General features: G+C 56.5%; 3 protein-coding genes across 3 annotated transcripts in view; 1 reads left to right on the top strand and 2 right to left on the bottom strand.

The window, feature by feature from the left end:
* Positions 1-1,721: 1,721 nt before the first annotated feature.
* Positions 1,722-3,114, bottom strand: DDIT4 (DNA damage inducible transcript 4). The gene is made up of 2 exons (XM_084265622.1): positions 3,008-3,114; positions 1,722-2,905 (listed from the first exon to the last, which is right to left on the bottom strand). The coding sequence occupies exons 1-2, from the start codon at positions 3,102-3,104 to the stop codon at positions 2,430-2,432; spliced, it is 573 nt and encodes a 190-aa protein (XP_084121748.1). The 5' UTR covers positions 3,105-3,114; the 3' UTR covers positions 1,722-2,429.
* Positions 3,115-8,169: 5,055 nt separating this feature from the next.
* On the bottom strand, positions 8,170-15,591 carry ANAPC16 (anaphase promoting complex subunit 16). The gene is made up of 4 exons (XM_084265048.1): positions 15,538-15,591; positions 13,416-13,573; positions 10,753-10,827; positions 8,170-9,009 (listed from the first exon to the last, which is right to left on the bottom strand). The coding sequence occupies exons 2-4, from the start codon at positions 13,555-13,557 to the stop codon at positions 8,894-8,896; spliced, it is 333 nt and encodes a 110-aa protein (XP_084121174.1). The 5' UTR covers positions 13,558-13,573; positions 15,538-15,591; the 3' UTR covers positions 8,170-8,893.
* Positions 15,592-17,221: 1,630 nt separating this feature from the next.
* Positions 17,222-19,794, top strand: part of ASCC1 (activating signal cointegrator 1 complex subunit 1) — a 35,726-nt gene continuing 33,153 nt past the window's right edge. Inside the window, exons 1-3 of the mRNA XM_084264784.1 lie at positions 17,222-17,336; positions 18,522-18,621; positions 19,618-19,715. Coding sequence (XP_084120910.1) covers positions 17,225-17,336; positions 18,522-18,621; positions 19,618-19,715 — 310 coding nt within the window. The 5' untranslated portion in view covers positions 17,222-17,224. The remainder of the gene's footprint in view (positions 17,337-18,521; positions 18,622-19,617; positions 19,716-19,794) is intronic.

Raw genomic sequence — 19,794 nt, 5'->3', positions numbered from 1 at the left:
AAAATACCCCTTTGCCTGCTCTGGGCGGGGGGGGAGGCTAAATTGAGCCTCACTGGAACCTAATGGCACTTGCCAGGAGCTTCCAAACCCCAGAGACGTTGACACCCCCCCACCCCCCCACCCCCCCCCCCCCCCGCCCGGATCAGTGACAGGCAGTTCAGCAGCTATAAATAGAAGCAAAACTTGACCTGCTTGGGGTTGGCACCATGGGGTGTTTTGGGGGCACGTGGACCCACGCAGAGGGGTTTTGCTGGGCATCCCTCCTCGTCTTCCTGCTCTGTGGTGGCTTTTTGGGAGCCTCGGTGGGTTTTGTTGTTGTTTGTCATCATCAGTTTTACTTCTTGGCGTTTCCCACAAAAACCTCTGCTGTGCCTTGTCATAGGAATGGAAAACAATGTGTTGCCCAGTCACTCACCCACCCTCGGGCTGGGGACAAGCTGGGGCAGCGCAGTGACACATGGGGGCCATCCCCTCCATACATAAAAATATAAGGATTTCTGGAGAAATATGTATACACACAGAGACAGAGCTTCGAGACACATGATGTCTTGACAGGTAACAGCAGTACCCGCGCTGCCAGCATCCCTGCTAGCAGCACACTGCAAATCCCCAGCTGCAGCTGGGGAACAACACACAGTTCCCACCCCATCCCAGGGGTGCCAAAAGTGGCTCCTCTTGGACTTTCGCCAAGGAAACCTTTGGGGTTTGGAGTTCCCAGCCCCCTCAGCAGTTCCTGGGCTGTTTTTGTCGCTGAACATCCCCTCTGCAGGGCACCACATTGCGCCTGAGCCCAGCATGGGGATGCCCCTCACATGGGGGGGGAGGGGAGCAGGGAATGCCCTGGCACCCTGATCCCTAAATTTTAGGGACACCCACACACACACACTTCCTTTCTACAGTGTGGGTTTGTCAAGGCATGTTTCCAGCTGTAGCTGCCTGTTGTTGTGAGCCCTCTGAGGCAGTAGCTACCCAGGTGAGCAAACCTTGGCACAGAGCACTGCAGGTGGGGGCTGTTCCTTTCGGAAACAACTTTTTTGGGTGAAAATTTTCATCAGAAAGTCACTGTTCCTCCAGAGACTGGGGGGGGGGGGGGGGGTGGGGGGAAGAGAACCCCCAAAACCAACATGTTTTGCACCAGAACAAACTTGCTTTTGAATGGATTTTTTAAGGCTGGTTTTTTTTTTTTACCTCCCCACACACCTTCCAAGGGTCCTTCATTTGCCAAGCAGCTTAATTACACTTTAGTGAAAGCCTTTTCTCTGAGTGGCTCCAACTGCAGGCTTGAGTAACTGGTCTCAGGTTTGTACAGTGTGTTTGGAGCTGGGGAGCACTTCCCCCAGACAGGTGTGATCCTTCCCATCTCCCTCCCTTGTAATTTTAGCCGATTCTCCTGCTTTTCTGCCCAAGACCTGCCTGGTAGCTCCTCAGGGAGGAGCAGCAACCCCATATTGGGGTGCTCCTCCCCAGGGGACAGGTACCTGGCTGGCTCAGGGGTCTGACTCAGCTCCCCCTGAGTCACAGCCCCGTGGCCCACAGTTGAGAGTGGGCACAGTGGGATTTTCCCCACACACACCATTCCAAAAACCTTCAGCTGCACCGCAGGGGCCGCCCTGCCAGTGAAAAGCTTTCCTGTGAGGTCAGTGAGGATTTCTGATCACAGGGGAGTGGTTACATCATCCCTCTGGGGACTGCAGTGAGCACAGGGAGACACCAGGTTATCAATAATGACAAATTTTATTAGAAAAGTAAAAAAAAACCCCCCGCCACGATTGCATAGGAAGTCTCACACTTGAACATCAAGTGTTTGAGTGTAAACTGTAACCAATGAAGCACCCACGGTGCGTCAGGGTGAGGGGTCCTGTCCTCCATCACCTTGCACGCCCCCCTCCCTCCACTCTTTCCTCTCGTGATCAAAGACAACGCAATTCTGGCCTCCCCACACACACACCCCTCTTGCCTTGCTGGGATCTGGTGTGGAACCACCCAGGTGCCAGTGGTGGGGTTTCGCCTTTGATCCTGACACACAGCCCAGCCCTCACTCACTCCCGCATGTCCCCCTCCTCACCCCCCAACCCGATACCCCATTGATTACAATCCTCATTACAAAAAACCACTCCCACACATGATTGATCAGCTGACAGGAGACCCGTCTTGCCCCCCCCCCAGCAGCCCCGCTGCCGCATCCGGAAGCGCAGTCGCCACAGTCATCCCACAATCACCGATGGCGTGAAGCGACCTCCTCCTGGGTCCCAGTCTGCTCCGCGTCAGGGACGTCCCGGCACGGGTGGGCACACTCCACCCACCCCAACTACTTCCACCTACAGCTCTACTCCAGCCTAACCTAAACTACGGCAGCCGCCGGGCACCGCCACGCTCTAACTGCGCCTTCCGAAGCACTTGGGTTCCGTGGGTTCTCCGGCCCGGCACGGTCAGCACTCCTCGATGAGCAGCTGCTCGGAGCTGTACAGCTTCTTCTTGATGACCCTGAAGCCCGTGCTCAGCTTCAGCGGCGCGAAAGCCGGCCCCGAGGTGAAGAGTCCCTGGATCTTGGGCCAGAGGCGGGAGTCCAGCCGCAGCACCAGGGTGAGCTGGAAGGTGGGGACCACAGCGGGGTCCACGGCGATGTGCCCCACGTCGTGGCAGGCCTTGCCGTGCTCCACGCAGAGGTCGAGGAGGGCCCCGCGCAGCCCGCAGGGCTCGCTGCAGGCCAGGCGCAGCAGCTCCGTCCTCACCTGCGCCTGGAGCTGGGCCGGCATCAGGAGCCGGGAGCGACGCCGGGCGCCCAGCGGGGCCCTGCCCAGCGTGGCCTGCACCACGTCCATCAGGTTGGAGCACAGCAGTTCGTCCTCGGGGTCGTGCAGTAGGTCCAGGTCCGGCAGGGACACCCCCTCAGCGTACTCGGCATCTGCAGACGGGAGGGGAGAGGGTCGGTGCCGGGGTCCGGCGGGTGCGAGCGGGGGGGAAAGCGCGCGGGGTTCCCCCACCCCTCCCCCGGGCTGACACTCACCCCCCTCAGAGCCGGAGGCGCTGCCCAACGACTCGCAGTCGGAGGTCTCCAGGCAGCCCCGCTCACCGCCCGCCAGCCGCTCCCACAACCCCGGCATCGCTCCGCCAGCCGCTCTGACCCAACAGCTGCCCCCCGCCCGCCTTATATAGCGGGTGCGCGGCACGCCCCGCCCCCCGGCCCGCGTTCGCCAATGGGAGCGCGGAGCACGTCCGCGGCGTCTCTCCTGCCCGGTGACAGCGAGAGGCCCCGCCCCTTTCCCCTGCTCCGCGCCCGGCCGGGCCCCGCAAGCGGCGCTGGGGGTTGCGTCAGGGGGGCCGGGCCGCCCGCCCGCCCCCGCGCTCGGCAGCGCTCGCGGGGTTTCCCCCGCCGCCTGCAGCCCCCGGGGCTCGTCCCGTCCCGTTCCGTCCGCGGGGACGGGTTTGCACCCCAGCTTCTCGCCGCGCCGGGCAGCGCCCCCCCCGGGCCTTCCGTCCGTGCCGTGCCCTCGTCTGCCGGGGGGCGGGGGTGCCCTGGGGACCGGGTGTCGCCGCGGGCGGCCGTGCCCTTCCGGCGGCCGGGGCCCCGGCGTGCGGTGCGCGGGTGGCTGGGGGAGCCCAGCCGGCTCCCGAGCCGCCCCGCAGCTTCCGTGGGTGCCGCCGCGGATCAGTAAGGGCCCCGCGGAGCCATGGCGTGGAGCGAACGCCGACCGGGGGCACGGGGCACGGGCCGCCCGCAGCCTCCGCCGGGGCTCAGTTCTCCCGCCCGAGGGCTGCCGGGTAAACGGCTCCACAGGGTCCGAGGCCGGGAGCCAAGGGAGCACCCCGGGGAACAGCGGGGCAGAGCGGGGGTGGGGGGGAGGGTGTGGGGCGCGGGGAACAAGCCCTGGCTCGTGCCCATGGCAGCGTAGGGATGCTGCTCTGCTTTTCGGGATGGAAAATGAACCCCTAAATGGGATTTAGATCCATGACAAACATACGTGAGGACTTGCACTCTGGCCCCACAGCAAGGGGCGCACGGCGGGACAGTGCTCCTCGGGATCCTGTTCCAAATTAAATCCAGCCTGTGGGGTGGGTTTGGGTTGCTTTGAGATCCCCACCACCGCCGAGCCAGTGGTACCAATGTTGGCCAGGCAAGGCTGAACACGGAGGAGGAACCCTGGGTCTTGGTACTAAAATGGGGGGGGGGGGGGATGGGACACGACGGGCAGCCAACGAATGCAAGAAGAGGTGAAGGAAGGTGCCTCACTAAAAATAAGCTGGAGTTCTGGAGCCGGGCGCGGACGCTCTTCTTTCTTTGCCACGGCCTTGCGAGGAGCGGGCAGGGGAGTGGGGAGCGGACAAATGGGCAGGGGAGTGGGGAGCAGGGGAGTGGGGAGCAGGGGAGTGAGGAGCGGGCAAGCTTTAAAGCGAGCTGCCGTTTTCCAGCTCTGAACCAAAATAATCCTCACGCGACACCACCCACTTGCCCTTCTCCTCAGAGGGGAGGCATTTAGGTCGGGGGGGGGGGGGGGGTGCTTCATAGCTCCTTTTCCTTCCTGGAAGTTTCTGGACAGTGTGTTTCCTGGAACAGCTCCCCTTCCCCTCCCATAACACCTTCCCGCCCCCTCTGCATTTTACGCTGAGATTTTGCTCCGATTTCCAGCCGGGGCGGATCTGCAAAGGGTTAAGTAGGAGCCAGTAAGGGTGGCTGGCGTTTGGGAGGGTCCTGCCTGGGCCCCTGCCCGGGATGTGCTGAGCTCAGCAGTTTTGCAGGGCTGCAGAGGGAGGGGGCTGGGTAGAGGGAGGGGGAGGAGGAGGAGGAAGGGAGGAGATGTGTGGGGGGCGCTCAGCAGCTGCCTCAGCCCAAGTCGGGTGCAAACTGTGCCCTGTGTCTGCCAGGGGGAGCAAATTCCTGCCCATGGGGTGGCTGCCACTGCTCCTGGCATAGTCCCCCATCTTCACATCGGTTCCCAGCAGCTCCATGGCCCGAAAAAGCGGCTTTTTAGGTGGAGTCCCGTGCTATTTTGGCATGCGATTGTCCACCAGCATTGGCTCTGAGGCTGGTGTGATCCTCAGGGGCAGGCAGTCCCATGGGGACCGTAATGAGGGGGCAAAGGCCATGGGTTTTGGGGTTTGCACCCTCTCTGGCCCTTTCCTCAGTTGCCTTTCCCCCCACCCTGGATCACGGCAGGGCGTGACGAGGGCACGCAAGAGCTGACCTTGCGCATCCCCCATCACCATGCCGAGCCTGTGGCCAGCTCCAATGGTAGAGCTGAAGGCTGTGGGCCGGGTGGGATGCCACGGCAGATCCCAGCGTGCTGCAAGCCGGGCAGGTCTGTGCCGCAGCCAAATCTTTTGGGCCCGTTTCTCAGCCCCGGGGCAAGCAGCTGCAGGCAAGCTGCCTGCCCGCGACGTGCAGGAGAAACACGGAACGTGCATCCGAGGAGGATGGTGGATGGCTTTTGGCAGCCAGGATGCTGATCTCCTGGCCAGCGCCGTGCAGTTTGCAGGGCGGGGGCATGACATTCATCCCCTCCCGCTCCCCCCCCCACCCCGGATGCTTTTTCCCTCATCCAAGGCAAAGCTGGGAGCTGGTAGGGTTTTTCTGGGGGGGCGGGGGCTGCCCCGTGCTCAGTGATGAGGGGAGAGGCCCACCTTGGCCGGGTGTTTTGGCAGGGCGGCAAGGCAAGCGCGTGCCTTGGCACCATCCCCGGTGCTGGGGAGCTGAGGAGCCGGGGTGGGAAGGCGTGCGCGGGGCCTGTGCCGCCGGTACATAACGTTCTGCCGCGAGCGCCCACAGGAAAACCAACCAGCCGCCCTGAACGAGGCTCTTTGTTCAGCTTCGCTTCTCCCTCCCCTCCCCGCCCCAGCTCGCGCTTGCAGCTCCCTTCCGCCTGCCTGCAGCTCCGGTCCCAGCTGCAGCCCCCAAACAGCTCCCCTCCAAGCCGCTCCCTGAGCCCCCGGCCGTGCTACAGAGAACCCCCCAAGCTGGCAATGGGATGGGGCGCAAGCACATGGAGGGATGGCTGGCACCGGCTGTGCCCTCCACACCTGCCAAAGCCAGGCAGCAGCTGAGCAGGGAGAAGCTGCCTTTGGAGGAGGGGGCAAGGAGGAGGGGGGTGCACAGCACTTGGCGTTTATTTTTCCCTCTGGTTTTTGCTGCCTTATATAAAGTGTTTACGGAGCGGCAGGAGGGAACGGCCAACAACATGTTTGTGCGCTGCGAGTACTGTACAGGGTGAACTTTTCACTTCCTCTCAATGGCTCTCACACATGTGTCTATTTCAGTGCCAGGCGCAGGCACAAACAAGCCAGGCAGGGCATGGAGCTGGGGCTCTTCCCAGCTCCTGGCGCTGCCAGCTGGGAAACGAGGAACGGGAGGAGGGAAGGTTTCGGACCCTTCACTTTCAGGGAGATGTGGGTGATGCTCAGGCAGAACTGCAGGCACTGCTGCCGATTCCCCCCGGCATCCCTGGGGGGCTGGCGGGAGCGGGAAGGTTTTGGGTGGTGGGCTAGGGGCTGCTGAGTTTTTAAACCCCCTGATGTTGTCTTGGTCCAGGGCGCGAGTGCGTATTTTTGGCAGGTTCGGCCAAGGTACGCTGAGGTGGCTGGGGTAAGCAGGATTAAAAATAGATGGTACAGAACAAACAAACAAGCTCAGTGATTGAAACGCTCCCTTCTGTTTTTTAAAATAACCCCATCGGGGATGGGGTTTGGATGTCGTGTTTAAAGCGACACCGTCCCAGAATGGGGGGCCCCTGCAGAGCCAGGGGCTGGCAGCCCTTTGGCACAGGGGAGGGAGGAGGTTTCCTGGGCCCTGTGCGGCAGAGGCGGCGCACGACGCGCCTCAGCGGGGCTGCAGCCCTACGGGAGAACACCCATACACCGTTTCGGAAACCAGTGAATTTCCGCAGGTGCAGGGACAGGACCAGGGCTTTGGCTGCAGATTGGGGACAGCTTTTGGGATCAGGGAGCACTGGCTCCGACACTACAATGGGTTCATGAGCAAAGACAGAACGTGTCGGCATACTTTTCCCTTCAGTCTGAGCTAAAGCAGGCTGCTGGCAGTACAGCTTAAGATGGGATGGATTCCAACTCTGTTTCGCTCCAGATGTGGCTGGCTGGAAAGAGCAAGTGAAAATAAAACCATCCAGTAGTTTCGATGCTGAAAATGGAAGAATCTGGGCATCTGGAGCCGTAAGTTGTAGGGGTGGTAAACGGCTGTCCTGGTTTCGGTCAGGATGGAGTTAACTTCATTTGTAGCAGCGGATGGAATGCTGTGTTTGGGAGTTAAAATGAAAGCAGTGCTGATAACACCCTGGTGTTTTTAGTTGCTGTCAGACAGTCAAGGACTTTCTCAGCTCTTCGTATTTCTCTATTAACGAGAAAGGAGGGGACAAAGCCAGGACAGGTGACCCAACTGACCAAAGAGAGTATTCCATGCCAATTATGTCCTGCCCAGTACAACGGGGGGCTGATGGGAGGAAGAGAAGGGGTGGCTCCGGGACGCACAGTTTTCGGGGGACAGTCGGGCTTCCGGGATGGCTCTGGGTGGCACGGCCTGAGTTGTGGGTTCGGTGAGAAACTGCTTTGTGTATCAACAGCTTCATATATTTTTTGCTCTAAAGTCCTGTTAGCATTGTTATATTTTACCTTTCTGTTATCTTAGTAAACTATCCTTATCCCAACCCACGGGCCTTTTAGTTTCTTGGTTTTGGGGTTATTTGCCCCTTCCTTTTCCCTTCCCTTGCCTCTCACCCCCCCGCTTCCCTCTTCCCCTGCTCTTTTCCTTTAAGGAGCAGGCAGCTGCGTGGATCTCGGCTCTCAGCTGGGGTAAAACCACGACAATGGCGCCGACCCAGTCCCCCACCGGCTAGCAGAGCCATGGTGCTGAGCGCTCACCAGCAGAAAAGGAAAATGCTGGAAAGGTCCTGCCAGAAACTGGGAACGCTGTTCCCCTCGAGGACACGAGTGGGGTAGAAAGGACAACTGAGATGATTAAAATGGATGGACACAAATAAGGGGTTTCTGCTGGCAGAGTTAAGCCGGCATTAAGGTCTGAATCAATCCACTTCCAAGGGTAAAGACAGTGTGCTTCAGTTCCTCTTGGAGCTGACCATTGTAACAGCCCAGCTGCCCCCCAGCTTCATTAAACCTCCACACACACACACACCCCCCCGAAAAGCTATGGAAAGATAATGGGATTTGAAGGCAGAACTGTTTTATTATCACAGAGCACTCAAACATTTAAGAAAGTGGGGGCAAATAAACAACCCAGTGTTTCAGGGCACTAAAGATACGGCTTCCACACTAGAGAGCGGTGCCCTCCCAGCGCTCACAGTGAGGACGGCTTCAGCGATACGCAAGGTACCTCTGGAGAAAGCGTCACCGCTCGCCCTCATCCCCCTCAGCCGACCCCAGACAGTTCTCGCTCTGCTCAGCCCCCCCCAAAATAACGGCCGAGGCTGAAGAGCATTTCTGGGGAAGATGATGTACCTCTGCTCTCCAGAGGCCCAGCTTGAGCAACAAGGATCGCCGACTTGGCCATCCCTACAGCCACACACCAGGGAAAGGCCAGACCGAGTCAGTGGGTCACTTTCCCCACCGCCACGTCTTCCCTCCTCTGTAACCAGTGCACCGATTGTCCAAGGTCCATAAAACCGATCCTACCTTCTAAGTTCCCGAAGCAGAGCCCTGCCAGCCTGTGCTGCCACGGGTGACTCAAAGAATCCCGTCACTTCCGTTCACTGGCAGCTTTCGGGGGATCCCCACTCTCAACTTAAAAGAGGGGAAGAAAAAAAAAGGAAAAGGCAAAGCAGGCCGGTCGTGCCGATGCAGCTGTCGGCACCCTGATAGCCGGGGGGGTGTTTTGAAGCCAGGCCAGAGAATGTTTTTCTTCTGCTCCCTGACGGCAGCGATCCAGACACGTTCAGCCCGAGGAGGGAGTGAATCCCAGGAGCTGCTCTATTGGCTTGTACCTCCACTCATCCGCCTCCAGCTCTTCCACCAGACCGGCTAGTTTTTCCATCCGTGCAACTTGTTGATCTGCAAGAAGTTCAAAGGTAACTGTGGTTTGCAATGGCAGCACCATTCAACCTTCCAATTAGATGCAAGTTCCCAGCTGTCACTGGGGGATGGAGGGGGATAAAGCCCACCCAGGCGACGTAGGTACGGACCTGCTTCTACACGATGCCCTGTGCAAACGGTGAGGCCACCCTGGATCATGGTGGGAAGCACGGATGGGCTTTTCAGCCTCATCCGGTGCCAAGCATCTTAATTCCCCCAGCCCTGCCCATGCCGTGTAAATTCAAGCCCTAACAGGGAAACAGAAGGCCCATTAGCGCATGGGGGTGAAGACAGGAGGGAGCTCCTTCCTTTAGTGTAAATATTTAGAGGGCAAAAGAACAGAGAAGTTCAGAGAGAGCTTGGTCAGCCCACGGTAAAGCTGGGTGCAGCGTGAGGAACTCCTTGTTTCAATGAAGGTGCTTCGAGGACGACCGCAGCAGCGGGGCTCTGCAACCAGAGCGCGCCAGTGACGCACGGGTCTCTGCAGAGAGAACAGGCTGCATCCCCAGGGATGCCCAGGATGGCTTGTTCCCCTCCGCTTGCTCGCAAACCGGTCGTGTGTTGGGTGCGCGGGCTCCGCTTTCCATTAAAATCACCCACAGCAGCATGGAGATGGGGACAGCCCTCCTTCCCTCGGCTCGGCTGCAGGTTTTAACAGCGCAGCGGCCTCTTGGGAGAAGCAGGCCGGCCAACTTACTAGCGAGAGGCGTGACATACAACGCACATCATTTATGCTGACTGCAGCAGCGGGTCCTGTTCTCACCCCACCTCCTGCTAACCCGGTGCTTTTGGGAACTGGCAAACAAATGAGCCAAGAAAAGATGACCTCTGTTGGTTTGGGTTTATTTTTTTCTTTAAGCCTCTCCCATTCCTTACAGGGAGGTGAGCGGCGCTCCACAAGCCAGTTTTGGAGGCTGGTGCTTATTGGGGTGCCAGCCTGTGCAGAGTCCCCCGGTAGCTACAGCCACAGTAGCGCCAGAGCTGTGTAAACAACTGCTCTCTCTGCACGTCGGCTTCACTTTTCGGCTGCCTTACAAGCACCCCAGACCTCCTCCTGACAGCCCTCATCAGCTGGACAGGAAACCTCTCTGGTCTGAGACAACACATGGAAGTACCAGAGGTGGGGACCAGAAAGGATGTGACCCTGAAGAAGCAGGCGCGATCTGGTGCTGAGCTCTGCCCAACGCCCCGTCGCTCAGTTACAGGCACCTGGGCGGCCGGCAAAGGCCCCAGGAGGGAAGCAAAAGTTCAAAGGAAGTGCAAGGCTCTTTCTCGGGGAGGCAGGGAGTGGAGTCAGCCCCCGTCCTGCCCTGTCCAGCACCATAAGGAAACCTTGCTTGACCTGACAGAGGGCTGGGCAGAGAAACAAAGGTGGAATCGCGTCTCTCTGCCCGAGGCCGAAGAGACAGTCAGCACTGGGCGAGATCAGAGCGTGGGTGTTTCCTGCCCATAACCACCTCCTCCGGCCTCACCTCTCATGAAGGCAGCACAGGCACAGAGGGACGGAAAAACAAGCTTTGAGAGGCACGGCCTGTTCTCACCCAGGCTGTGTGGGCTCGGGGCGCTTTGCATAAGGGCTGGGGGATGGCCTGACTTAGCGTTACTTTGCCAACTAAAAAAGATCCTTCTGCTTTTTTGTGGTCAGCGCCCGAGAACGTGTCAGCCTTTCCTCCGCGCTCCCCTGCCACCTTCCCCAGGCGACACGCCAGCTGCAGTGCTTACCGTGCTTCACTTGCTTTAATGTAGATGCGACCTGGTAGCTGAAGACGGACTCGCAGAGGAACCTTTCGGAGCCATCTGCAAACAGAAAAAGAGGGGGGTGGGTTTAACCTGAGGGTTTTAAGGCTCAGCTGCCTTAACCGAGCGCTGCCGACCTGCTGGTTTTGCGTTTGGAGGGGGGTGGGTTTCCCCACTTGCCTCCTTACAACGCTTCCCCCTTTGTCCTGGTTTCGGTCAGGATGGAGTGAACTTCTTTTGTAGCAGCAGATGGAATGCTGTGTTTGGGAGTTAAAATGAAAGCAGTGCTGATAACACCCTGATGTTTCTAGTTGCTGTCAGACAGTCAAGGACTTTCTCAGCTCTTCGTATTTCTCTGTTCATGAGAAAGGAGGGGCGAAGCCAGGACAGGTGACCCAAACTGACCAAAGAGAGTATTCCACACCAATTACGTCCTGCCCAGTACAACGGGGGGCTGAGGGGAGGAAGAGCAGGGGTGGCTCCAGGACACGCGGTTTTCGGGGGGGACGGTCGGGTTCCGGGACGGCTCTGCATGGCACGGCCTGAGTTGTGTGGTTCGGTGAGAAACTGCATTGTGTATCAACAGCTTCATAGATTTTTTGCTCTAAAGTCCTGTTAGCATTGTTATATTTTTTTTGTCCTTATCCCAACCCACAGGCCTTTTAGCTTCTTGGTTTTGGGGTTATTTGCCCCTTCCTTTTCCCTTCCCTGGCCTCTCACCCCCCCCCTTCCCTCTTCCCCTGCTCTTTTCCTTTAAGGAGCAGACAGCTGCGTGGATCTCAGCTCTCTGCTGGGGTTAAACCACGACACCCTTCTAGCCCTCCGTGCCCAAATTCTGCACAGGGCTTCGGCTGGCTCTCGATGCCGCCAGGGAACGGCTGTGCTACGTGGGAGACACCCCAGCTGATACACCCCCTTCTGTCAAGAAACTGTAGTCCCATTTTAAGCCGAAGGCGAGCTAAGGAGAAGACAGCTAATATTACAGCAGCCTCTGATTCCCATGGGGGCTCAGACACTTGTGTCCTTACAATGCTTTCGGATTTCCCACAGGTTTAGACCACAACCCCACATAAAGGATTTAAAATAGTGTCCATCTAAGTTGGTAATTGATCCCACAACTGTCTGGGAAGTAAAGCAATCAGGAATACATAGCTAATCACTGACAGAGTTTAGAATACATCCTTCTAAAAAAAAAAAAAAAACCAAAACCCAAGTACCTAAGGATTTGTTTAAAAGCAGGTGAGGTTTTAAAGTGACAGTGAGATCGGTCGGTCAGTGGGGGGTTTTGAAGGGGAAACGGGTACGCAGCCACCCCCAGCCAGGGAATGGCTGTGTCACCTTTCACCTCAGAAATTAAACCAAGAAGCAATTTCAAAGACCAAAGGTAGAAACGGACCCCCGGCCCTGGAAAATGTAATCAAAAGCTGAACCCCCTGCTGAGAGGGGACGAGTCAGGAGTTTGGCCGCGCTCAAAGCATCCTCTCGCAAGCTGCTGACATGCTGCGAGCGGTGCTGCACCGTGCTCTTTCCAAACATACCCTTCCCTCTCCCGCAACTCCCCAGCCTGGCTGTCCTGCCGAGTGGCTCTCGGGAGGAACAGCCGCCTGCCTATTTGGTAACACACAGTGCTTCATTATTTTAATTTGTTTTGAGGGCTCATTAAGTTGCATGAGCAAGCCCTTAGTCATAATTACTTCAATAGACCAGCATACGGGCTCTAATGTGTAATAAACCCAGTCCTTAAACGACGTTAGCCACCCGTTCCCAGCTGCCCTGTGCTGCCGTGTTCGCCTCCGCGGGTACGCAGTCACTTCTGAGCTGCAGGGCCACCCCAATGAACTTCGGGCTCACCGTGCCACATGGTGACAGAGGAAGTATGAAGCAAGCAGACAGACAGACAGACAGACCTTGGCTTAACCCCATCATCTGGAGGACCTGCCCTTCCTCCTTCACCCAGAGCAGGGGCAGGCACACATGCCCAGGTTCTCCTTCAGGCAACCAGGACAAAGTGGGTGGCAGGGGCTTGGGCACCTGAACACCAGCCACCACTCTGGGTCAGAGCTCCGAACCTCTCCAGGTTTCTGGAGAATGGTGAGCACGAAAGGAGAAGGTGCTCAGCCTTGAAGAGAGAGGTCTAGTCCTGATTTCTCCTCTTGCAGACCTCTGTGGCGGGGTTTTAACTTGGGTCAAGGGCAAAAGCAAGCCTTATGTTTCCTGGCCCCCAGGGATACAAGCTGCCTCCTGTACTAGCCCAGTCAAATCCAACCCTGGAACGGTTTCTGCCAAGAAAAATACTCCTGCCTCAGCTATCTTTACAGTAATTCCTGCCAGACTTCAAAGGATTAGCTAACAATGAGCAATTAACCCCATCATGATCCCTTTCAGGTAGATCACTTCCTTGTCTGAAGCGTTGTCACGGAGCTAAAAATCAGGTGACTACCAGAAAAAAATCATTTCCTTGTGTACAACCGGTAGGAGAGCTGGGGCTGCTCAGGACCCACCCAAGCCCTGGCGCTTCCTTTCTCCTTCCCTCCAGCTTTTGCCAGCTAAAATCTGAAAAGGCAGTGGGGTACCAAGGTTGGCAACTCCCTCGCAGGGCTGTCTGCACACCATGAGGAGTGGGGAAGGAGAAGGTCGGCAGCAATCACCTTCTAGCATCTCCCCAGCTCCTTTGGGGTAAGTGAAGAGGGCTTTTCGAGGCGACGCCAGGTCTGAAACACTGAACCCCGATCCTGTTACAGAGCTGCCGCTGACTCCACCGGCTGAAGAGGATGAGGAAGAGGCTGCCATCTCACCCCGTCCCAGTCTGAAAGAGAGGGAAAAAAACCAAACCAACAAACCAAAACCAGAGAGCAAAGCAGAGTTAGGAAGGGCGTCTCGGAGTTTCCCAGGGCGCCAAGCCAGCAACCGCACACGTAATCTGACGGCAGAGGAAGGCAGCGAGCTCCAGGAAGAGCCAGGGAGCGCAGCTTCAGGCTGCCACCCCCCTGCTCCCTGGCCTCAAAGCAGCGGTGGTTCAAGGCTGCCCTCCATGCCCACACCCCGATGCTTGCACCCCGCTGCAGGGATGGGTGCAGTTAGCTGTCGCACCACGCGGTGGCACCCAGAAACTGAATGTAACCCACGTCCTGACCCCCTCGGACAAAGGGGGCCTGGGAATTCAGCTCCGCGATCAGAGCGTGCATAAAAATAACCTGGCACATGTCGCTGGCCTGAATTCGCCGGCTTTCAGCTGCCTGGCACTTTTCCCACTCCCTGGGGCCATAAAAAGACCTTTTTCTTTTCTTTTTGTTGTTTTTTTTTTGTTTGTTTTTTCCCCCTCTTTTTGCCTTGTTTCCAGAAGCACGAACATGGAAAAAATCCTGCTGCTGCCTCATAAAACCTGGAAGCCTGCAGGACTGCCAGTTCCAGCGCCGCATCCTGCACGAAGCCACACCGCAAATGATTTGTGGTGACTGCGCTCCGTGCATGGCTCCAGATGTGCTTTTGCTTTTAAAACACCACATCCGACCTAAGGCGGCAGCGGCTGAGGATCCACCCCGCCTACACAGCACCAGCCCGCTCGCCTCTCATGCCGTGCCACCTTTTCTCAGCCTCATCTTTAAGAGGTATTGGCCGGACGTTCGTCACGATGGAGCGCTTAAAACTTGTCATATGCCTCTCCAGTAATAAAATGGCACAAAGCTGCGCCAGGGCAGGTTCAGGTTAGATGTTAGGAGAAAATTTTTCACTAAAAGAGTTGTCAAGGCCTGGAACAGGCTGCCCAGGAAGGGGATTGGGTCACCATCCCTGGATATGTTTAAAAAAAGGGTAGGTGAGGCACTTAGGGATATGGTTTAGCATAGGACAGGAACAGTTGGACTCAATGATCTTAAAGGTCTTTTCACTCATAAAAGAGAGCGCTTGCTACTCCTCTGAACATCCTGCCCATTTAATAAATACCTTTTGCCCTCCCTATTTAATACATCGCTGCAGACTCCTCAGGCCATGCAGACAGTGCCTCTGGGAAGCCACTCAAGGATTTGACAGAGGAAATGCCAGGCTTTTAAAAGGCTGTTGTGATGAGGAACCGTGTGTCCATCCACAGCGATGCTTGAGGTGGTTTTGTTTACCACATACAGCGCAAAACCAAGCGTCAGCTCGCAGGAGGCTGAGGGCTTGGGAGGGCCATGAAGGAAGATGCCCAGGCAAAGGGAACTTCTAAAAAGGCAGCGATGTGCTCAGGAACACCTTCCTCAGCACACCTGTGCAGGCACAGCTCCCAGTGAAGTGATGCCAATCTGAGGTCAACCTGCCAGACCGGCAAGCTCCGAACTATAGTTGTAAGGTCTTTATTTTAAACAGGCTGAGACAAACGCACAGGAAGGAGGCGGCTGGGCTGGCCCCTGCGCCCGCCGCACCCTCGCCTCAGGGTTGACGGATCGGCCATCTTGGCGGGGGGGGAGGAAGGAGGAGACGGTAGGGTTGCCGGCAGTGCGCATGCGCCGCGGTGCATCGTGCCCACACTCCCGCTGACGGGCGCGGCAGCCTCGACAGCGCCAGGGCGCCTGCGCGGCCAACGTAGGCGCGCGACCGCCGGAGGCCCCGCCCCTCCAGTCTTATCACGCCCTAGCCCCGCCCCAGCTTCCGTAGCGAGCTGCTTCCCGGTGAGTGAGGCCTCCGGCGCCATCTTCTCCCCCCCCGCTCCCCTCCCCGTTCTGCCTAGCGCCTTTCTCCTCCAGGGCCTCTCCCCTCCCGCTCCCGCTCAGCTCCGCTCCCTCCAAGCCTCACCTGGGAGCCCGGGCGGCTTGGCGCAGGCGGCGCGCGTGATCGCGCTCGCGGTGCATGCTGGGGCCGGCGGGCGCGCGGGCGCGGCCCCTTCCTACTTCCGGCGGGGAGGTGACGGAAGGTGGGAATGGTCTCCCTTGGCAACGGCGGCCGGTCCCGCGGCCTGCCCCGGGCCTTCACGCCGCGGCCTCGCCTCGAAGCGCGGCGGCGGCTTACCCGCGGCGGCCTTCTCGGCCCCGCTTGGGTCGTTGTGGCCTGGGCGCCACTCGCTCTTGCTTCCCCCGCAGAAGCCCGGCCCAGCCCCGCGTCCGGGGGCCGCAGTCCCAGCTGCTTTCTGTCCACAGGCCCCACTGGTGGGGTGCAGCTCCACTTCCAGGTTTGTCCCGGGGAAGTCCGGTCTCTGTGCAATTTAAAACAAGAAAAAGCAAGCCTGAGTCGGGGCAAACACACACACACACCCCTCGCAACAGAAGCGCAGCGTTTCATGGCACATCCTGCCTACCTCTGTGTCAGGCTTGCAGCTGCGCTGCTTTCCTTGCGCTGCAGGAGCGCCGTCTTAATAAAATGTAAGCTTAAGCGGCCGTAAGTCACCTCAGAAGCTGGGGTGTTAATTGAGGGGAGGGGTGCTAACCTTCTGAGCTTGATGTCATTCTATGGAATAAGTCCCATGTAGGATAAATTTCATCCGCAAAAGCCATCCCTTCTGTTTTTTCCTGTCGGGCTTTGTTGTGGCAGGCAGGTAAAACTGTCCAAAGGTGGGGGGGGTGTCATATTTTTCACTTTTTTTCTTTGGTGGAGACTTCGCTTCCTGTGTTATGGGTATTTCTGTTTTAAAAAGCAGTAAAGTGAACTGAAATATCTGATGTTAACAGCGTCAGTGTGCCTACAAGCTTTTAAGTGCTAAAGATCACAGAATGACTAGGTTGGAAAAGACCTTCAAGATGAGGAGTCTCTGACAGGTGACTCCCAGTTCTTTGAATCACCCTGTTGCTTTTGCACCACTAAATGTTTAACTTGATACCCCCGTGTTTCTAATACCACTTGGAATAATGCAGGGCAGTGTAAGGCTTCCCTGCTTACACCTCAGACTTCCTGCAGTGCTCTGAGGTGGAGGGTGGGAGGTGTAACTGCTTACACCAGCCAGTGCTGACCCCTCGGAGTGATTTATTTCCCTTTCCTGACCGCTTCCAGAGCAGAGGTGGTAGCTGGGTTTGCTTTTGGAAAGTACTTAGGCCTTTGAGAAACCAGATAAGGATGGCAGGAGTTTTGAGAGAGATTGTGGGGGATTCTTTGCAAGAGGCAGGGGACTCATTGTGGAAAATAACGAGGTGGAACTGTCCAGAATCCTGAAGAAGGCTAAGACAGCACATTGACTGAGTTTTAGCTAAAACCTGTGAGTTTCAGGAGAGTGGTGATCAGTTCCTGGCCACCTTGAGGGGGCAAAACCACCTGATACTTCATTACATAGCTTGACACTGCTTAAATTGTCCTTTTTCACTTGCTTGTGCTTTACAAGCTGACAGAGCACGCTTGTACGTTCTCGTAAAACCGGTCTTTGTGTGTGAGCACCGTAAGGTTTGGGAAGGTATTTGCCTCTTCCCAATTATCCACAAGGAAACCTTGGGCTCTACATTCCCTTGGCATGAGCTAGCAGTGCTGTCCTTCTTTTTGCATTAGGCAGAGGAGCAGGATGGACGTGCTGCGGCCCACCCTGATAAGCATCGGTGGGCGCGTGTACAGGAAGAATCTCATTCAGGAGCAGCCCTACCAGCACGAGGAGGAGGAGGAGGACTTTTGTACAGGTAAAGAGTGCTGTATGAGGAGTGACTGTACTGCTCTCAGGGACGTGGTGCAGGTGAAGGCATGGGCACCACCAGGGACCTAGGCAGCTCGTGGTGTTCTCTTTGATGCCCTTATGTGCTCAAGGGCCTGCCCGTGAGGTGTTCGATGGGGAGAAAAAGGCTTTGCTTTGGTCCCTGATTATCCTGCTGACCAAAGAATGGATGGAACCCCTGTTAACTAATGTGGGCTCAGGTGACTGGCCTGCTGACTGTCGGTTTGCTTCCTGGCCGCGAAGGATCTTCAGGAAAAGGGGAAAACAAGTTGGTTCTATAGAGCTGTTTTCCCCAGGTTCCTGAAGTGCCTTTCTTTTCCATAGCGTGATTATTTACAGAAGCCGTGGGAGTGAGAGCTGCTTGCTAAAGATCCTCTGTCCTGACGGCGTTTGCTCCTTAGAAAAACTGGCCTCTTGCAATGTGACTTTTTGGAAGGTGTGACCTGTTTGGGGGGCAAAATTCTTCCTGTGCTGATTTGCCTTTCTGCCTGTATGGCTGTTGTAGTTCTGCTTGAGTTGTTGTGGGCACAGAAAAGCTCGGCTCTAGCTTGGCCAGCAGAAAAAGTTGAGTCCTGTTTCCCCCACCCTGCCTTTGAGTGGATTGAACAAAGCTTTAATAAACCTCTTGCCACCCAAATTTGTCCCTGTATATGTTGCAGAGGAGATAGAAACCTGAAAGGTGCCTCTATTCCTCTGTGCCAAGGGTGTGAGAATCTCTTCTGTTTCCCAAAACGCTCTACCCTGAGCCCTTGAACCAAAGTGATCCTTGCCTTTTCTTTGTATCCTCCTGCGATTTTAAATTCCTGCTCAGGTGTCTGAGGGCGCTGGTGGCTTCCACCCTGCCAGAAGAAGACACCATTCCCACTGGGTAGTCACACAACTTCCAACTGAGAGAAAACCCGGGCTGTAACTACTTCTGTCCTCCCCCTCCCAGCTGGGCGCATTTAGAAGCAGTCATTACGTTTTTCAGAGCTGGTAGTAATGGGAAATAAAAAGCAGTTAGCTGCAACAGAGAGGAGTCTGCTTCTTCCTTTATTTAACCTTGGGAGAAGGTGGCTGCAAGAATCTTGTCCTCCATAAAGAGCTGCCAGGCTTTACAGAGCTCGTACAAGGCCCGTTGTGTTTTGGGTTTGGTTTTTTTTCCCCATGCTAGGCCCAGGTGACTGCACGGATGAACCCTGTGATGCCTTTGTGGTGGAAGAGACCGAGAGAGGCTTCCAGTGCAGAGCCGAGGTTCCCAGCCCCTTGTACAAGTGAGCCTTTGTTTCTGGTTTATTCAAGCTGCTGCTGGGAAGCAATTGAGCACAGAAAAAAAAAATTATATATATATATACACACACACACACACTTTTATTTATTTATTTTTGCCAGGTTAAGTGCCTGATCTCCAAAATGTATTCAGTCTTGTGGATGTGGATTTCAGCATTGGGGAGGGGAAAATTGGCAAGGTCTTTGTAGTGCTGTTGTGGCATGCTTGACTCTTTAGCTGTCCCCGTGACAGAGACAGCAGGTGGTGCTTTCTTGCTGGCAGGAGAGTTTTTGAGCATCTCTTCCCTTGAACATAAAAGCATCCAGGAGGGTGGGAGAAGGGGAGGAAGAACTGGGGCGAGCAGCCTGGCAGGGGGAGTTTGTGAAAGCTTTGAGAGAGAGCACGCACGACTAGAATTGACTCAAATCTGGTGTGTACTGGGAAGCCTGTGGTGTTCCAAATTATTTTTGATGGTTTTATTGGTTGAATGGTTTTACTGAAACGTAGGGAAGGAAAGGTGTTCAGGTGTGTGTTTAAATGCTGGCAGATGACTACCTTGAGCAAAGCAAAAGGCAGAAAAAGAGCCCTTAGCCCTTTGTCAGCTGGGATAACGGGGGGAAAAAAGGGAAAACCTAGCTGATGAATAAGCTGTGGCAGGCACTACTGGGCAGAGCTCTCATGGCCTGACTGACTTGTTTAGGGTTTGGATTTACTTTAAGCCATTTGTGAGCCATGGCTCTACATCACCCCGTGGGCTCAGGCCAGTCACCTGAGGAGTCCCAGGTGTAGCCTCTGTGCCTGGACCGGGTCCTACCTGTGGGGCTAAGGGCGTGCGGCCCTCAAGCACAGAGGTACCAAGTTTGGGGGGGACCCAGCAGCCTGGAGCTGTCTTGGAGTCTGGTTCATCTGTGGTGCAGCTAATCCTCTGCCTGGATGCGCTTGATGGAGAGTGGCTTGGTGACACGATGCGAGTGACGCTCTGGCACTTTTGTGCCTCCAGGTACATCATTGGGAAGAAGGGGGAAACCAAGAAGAGAATAGAAACAGAGACTCGAACTTCCATCAGCATTCCCAAGCCTGGAGTGGAAGGAGAAATTGGTGAGTTAAACATGCACAAAACGGGTGTTGTCTTGTTGGCTCTTGAACAGACACCGTTTGAGCGGGGACGGGTATTGGA

The sequence above is a fragment of the Gallinula chloropus genome (genome assembly GCF_964237585.1).
Source record: "Gallinula chloropus genome assembly, chromosome: 5".
Lineage (NCBI taxonomy): Eukaryota > Metazoa > Chordata > Aves > Gruiformes > Rallidae > Gallinula > Gallinula chloropus.
This window is presented reverse-complemented; position numbering and strand designations above follow the sequence as displayed.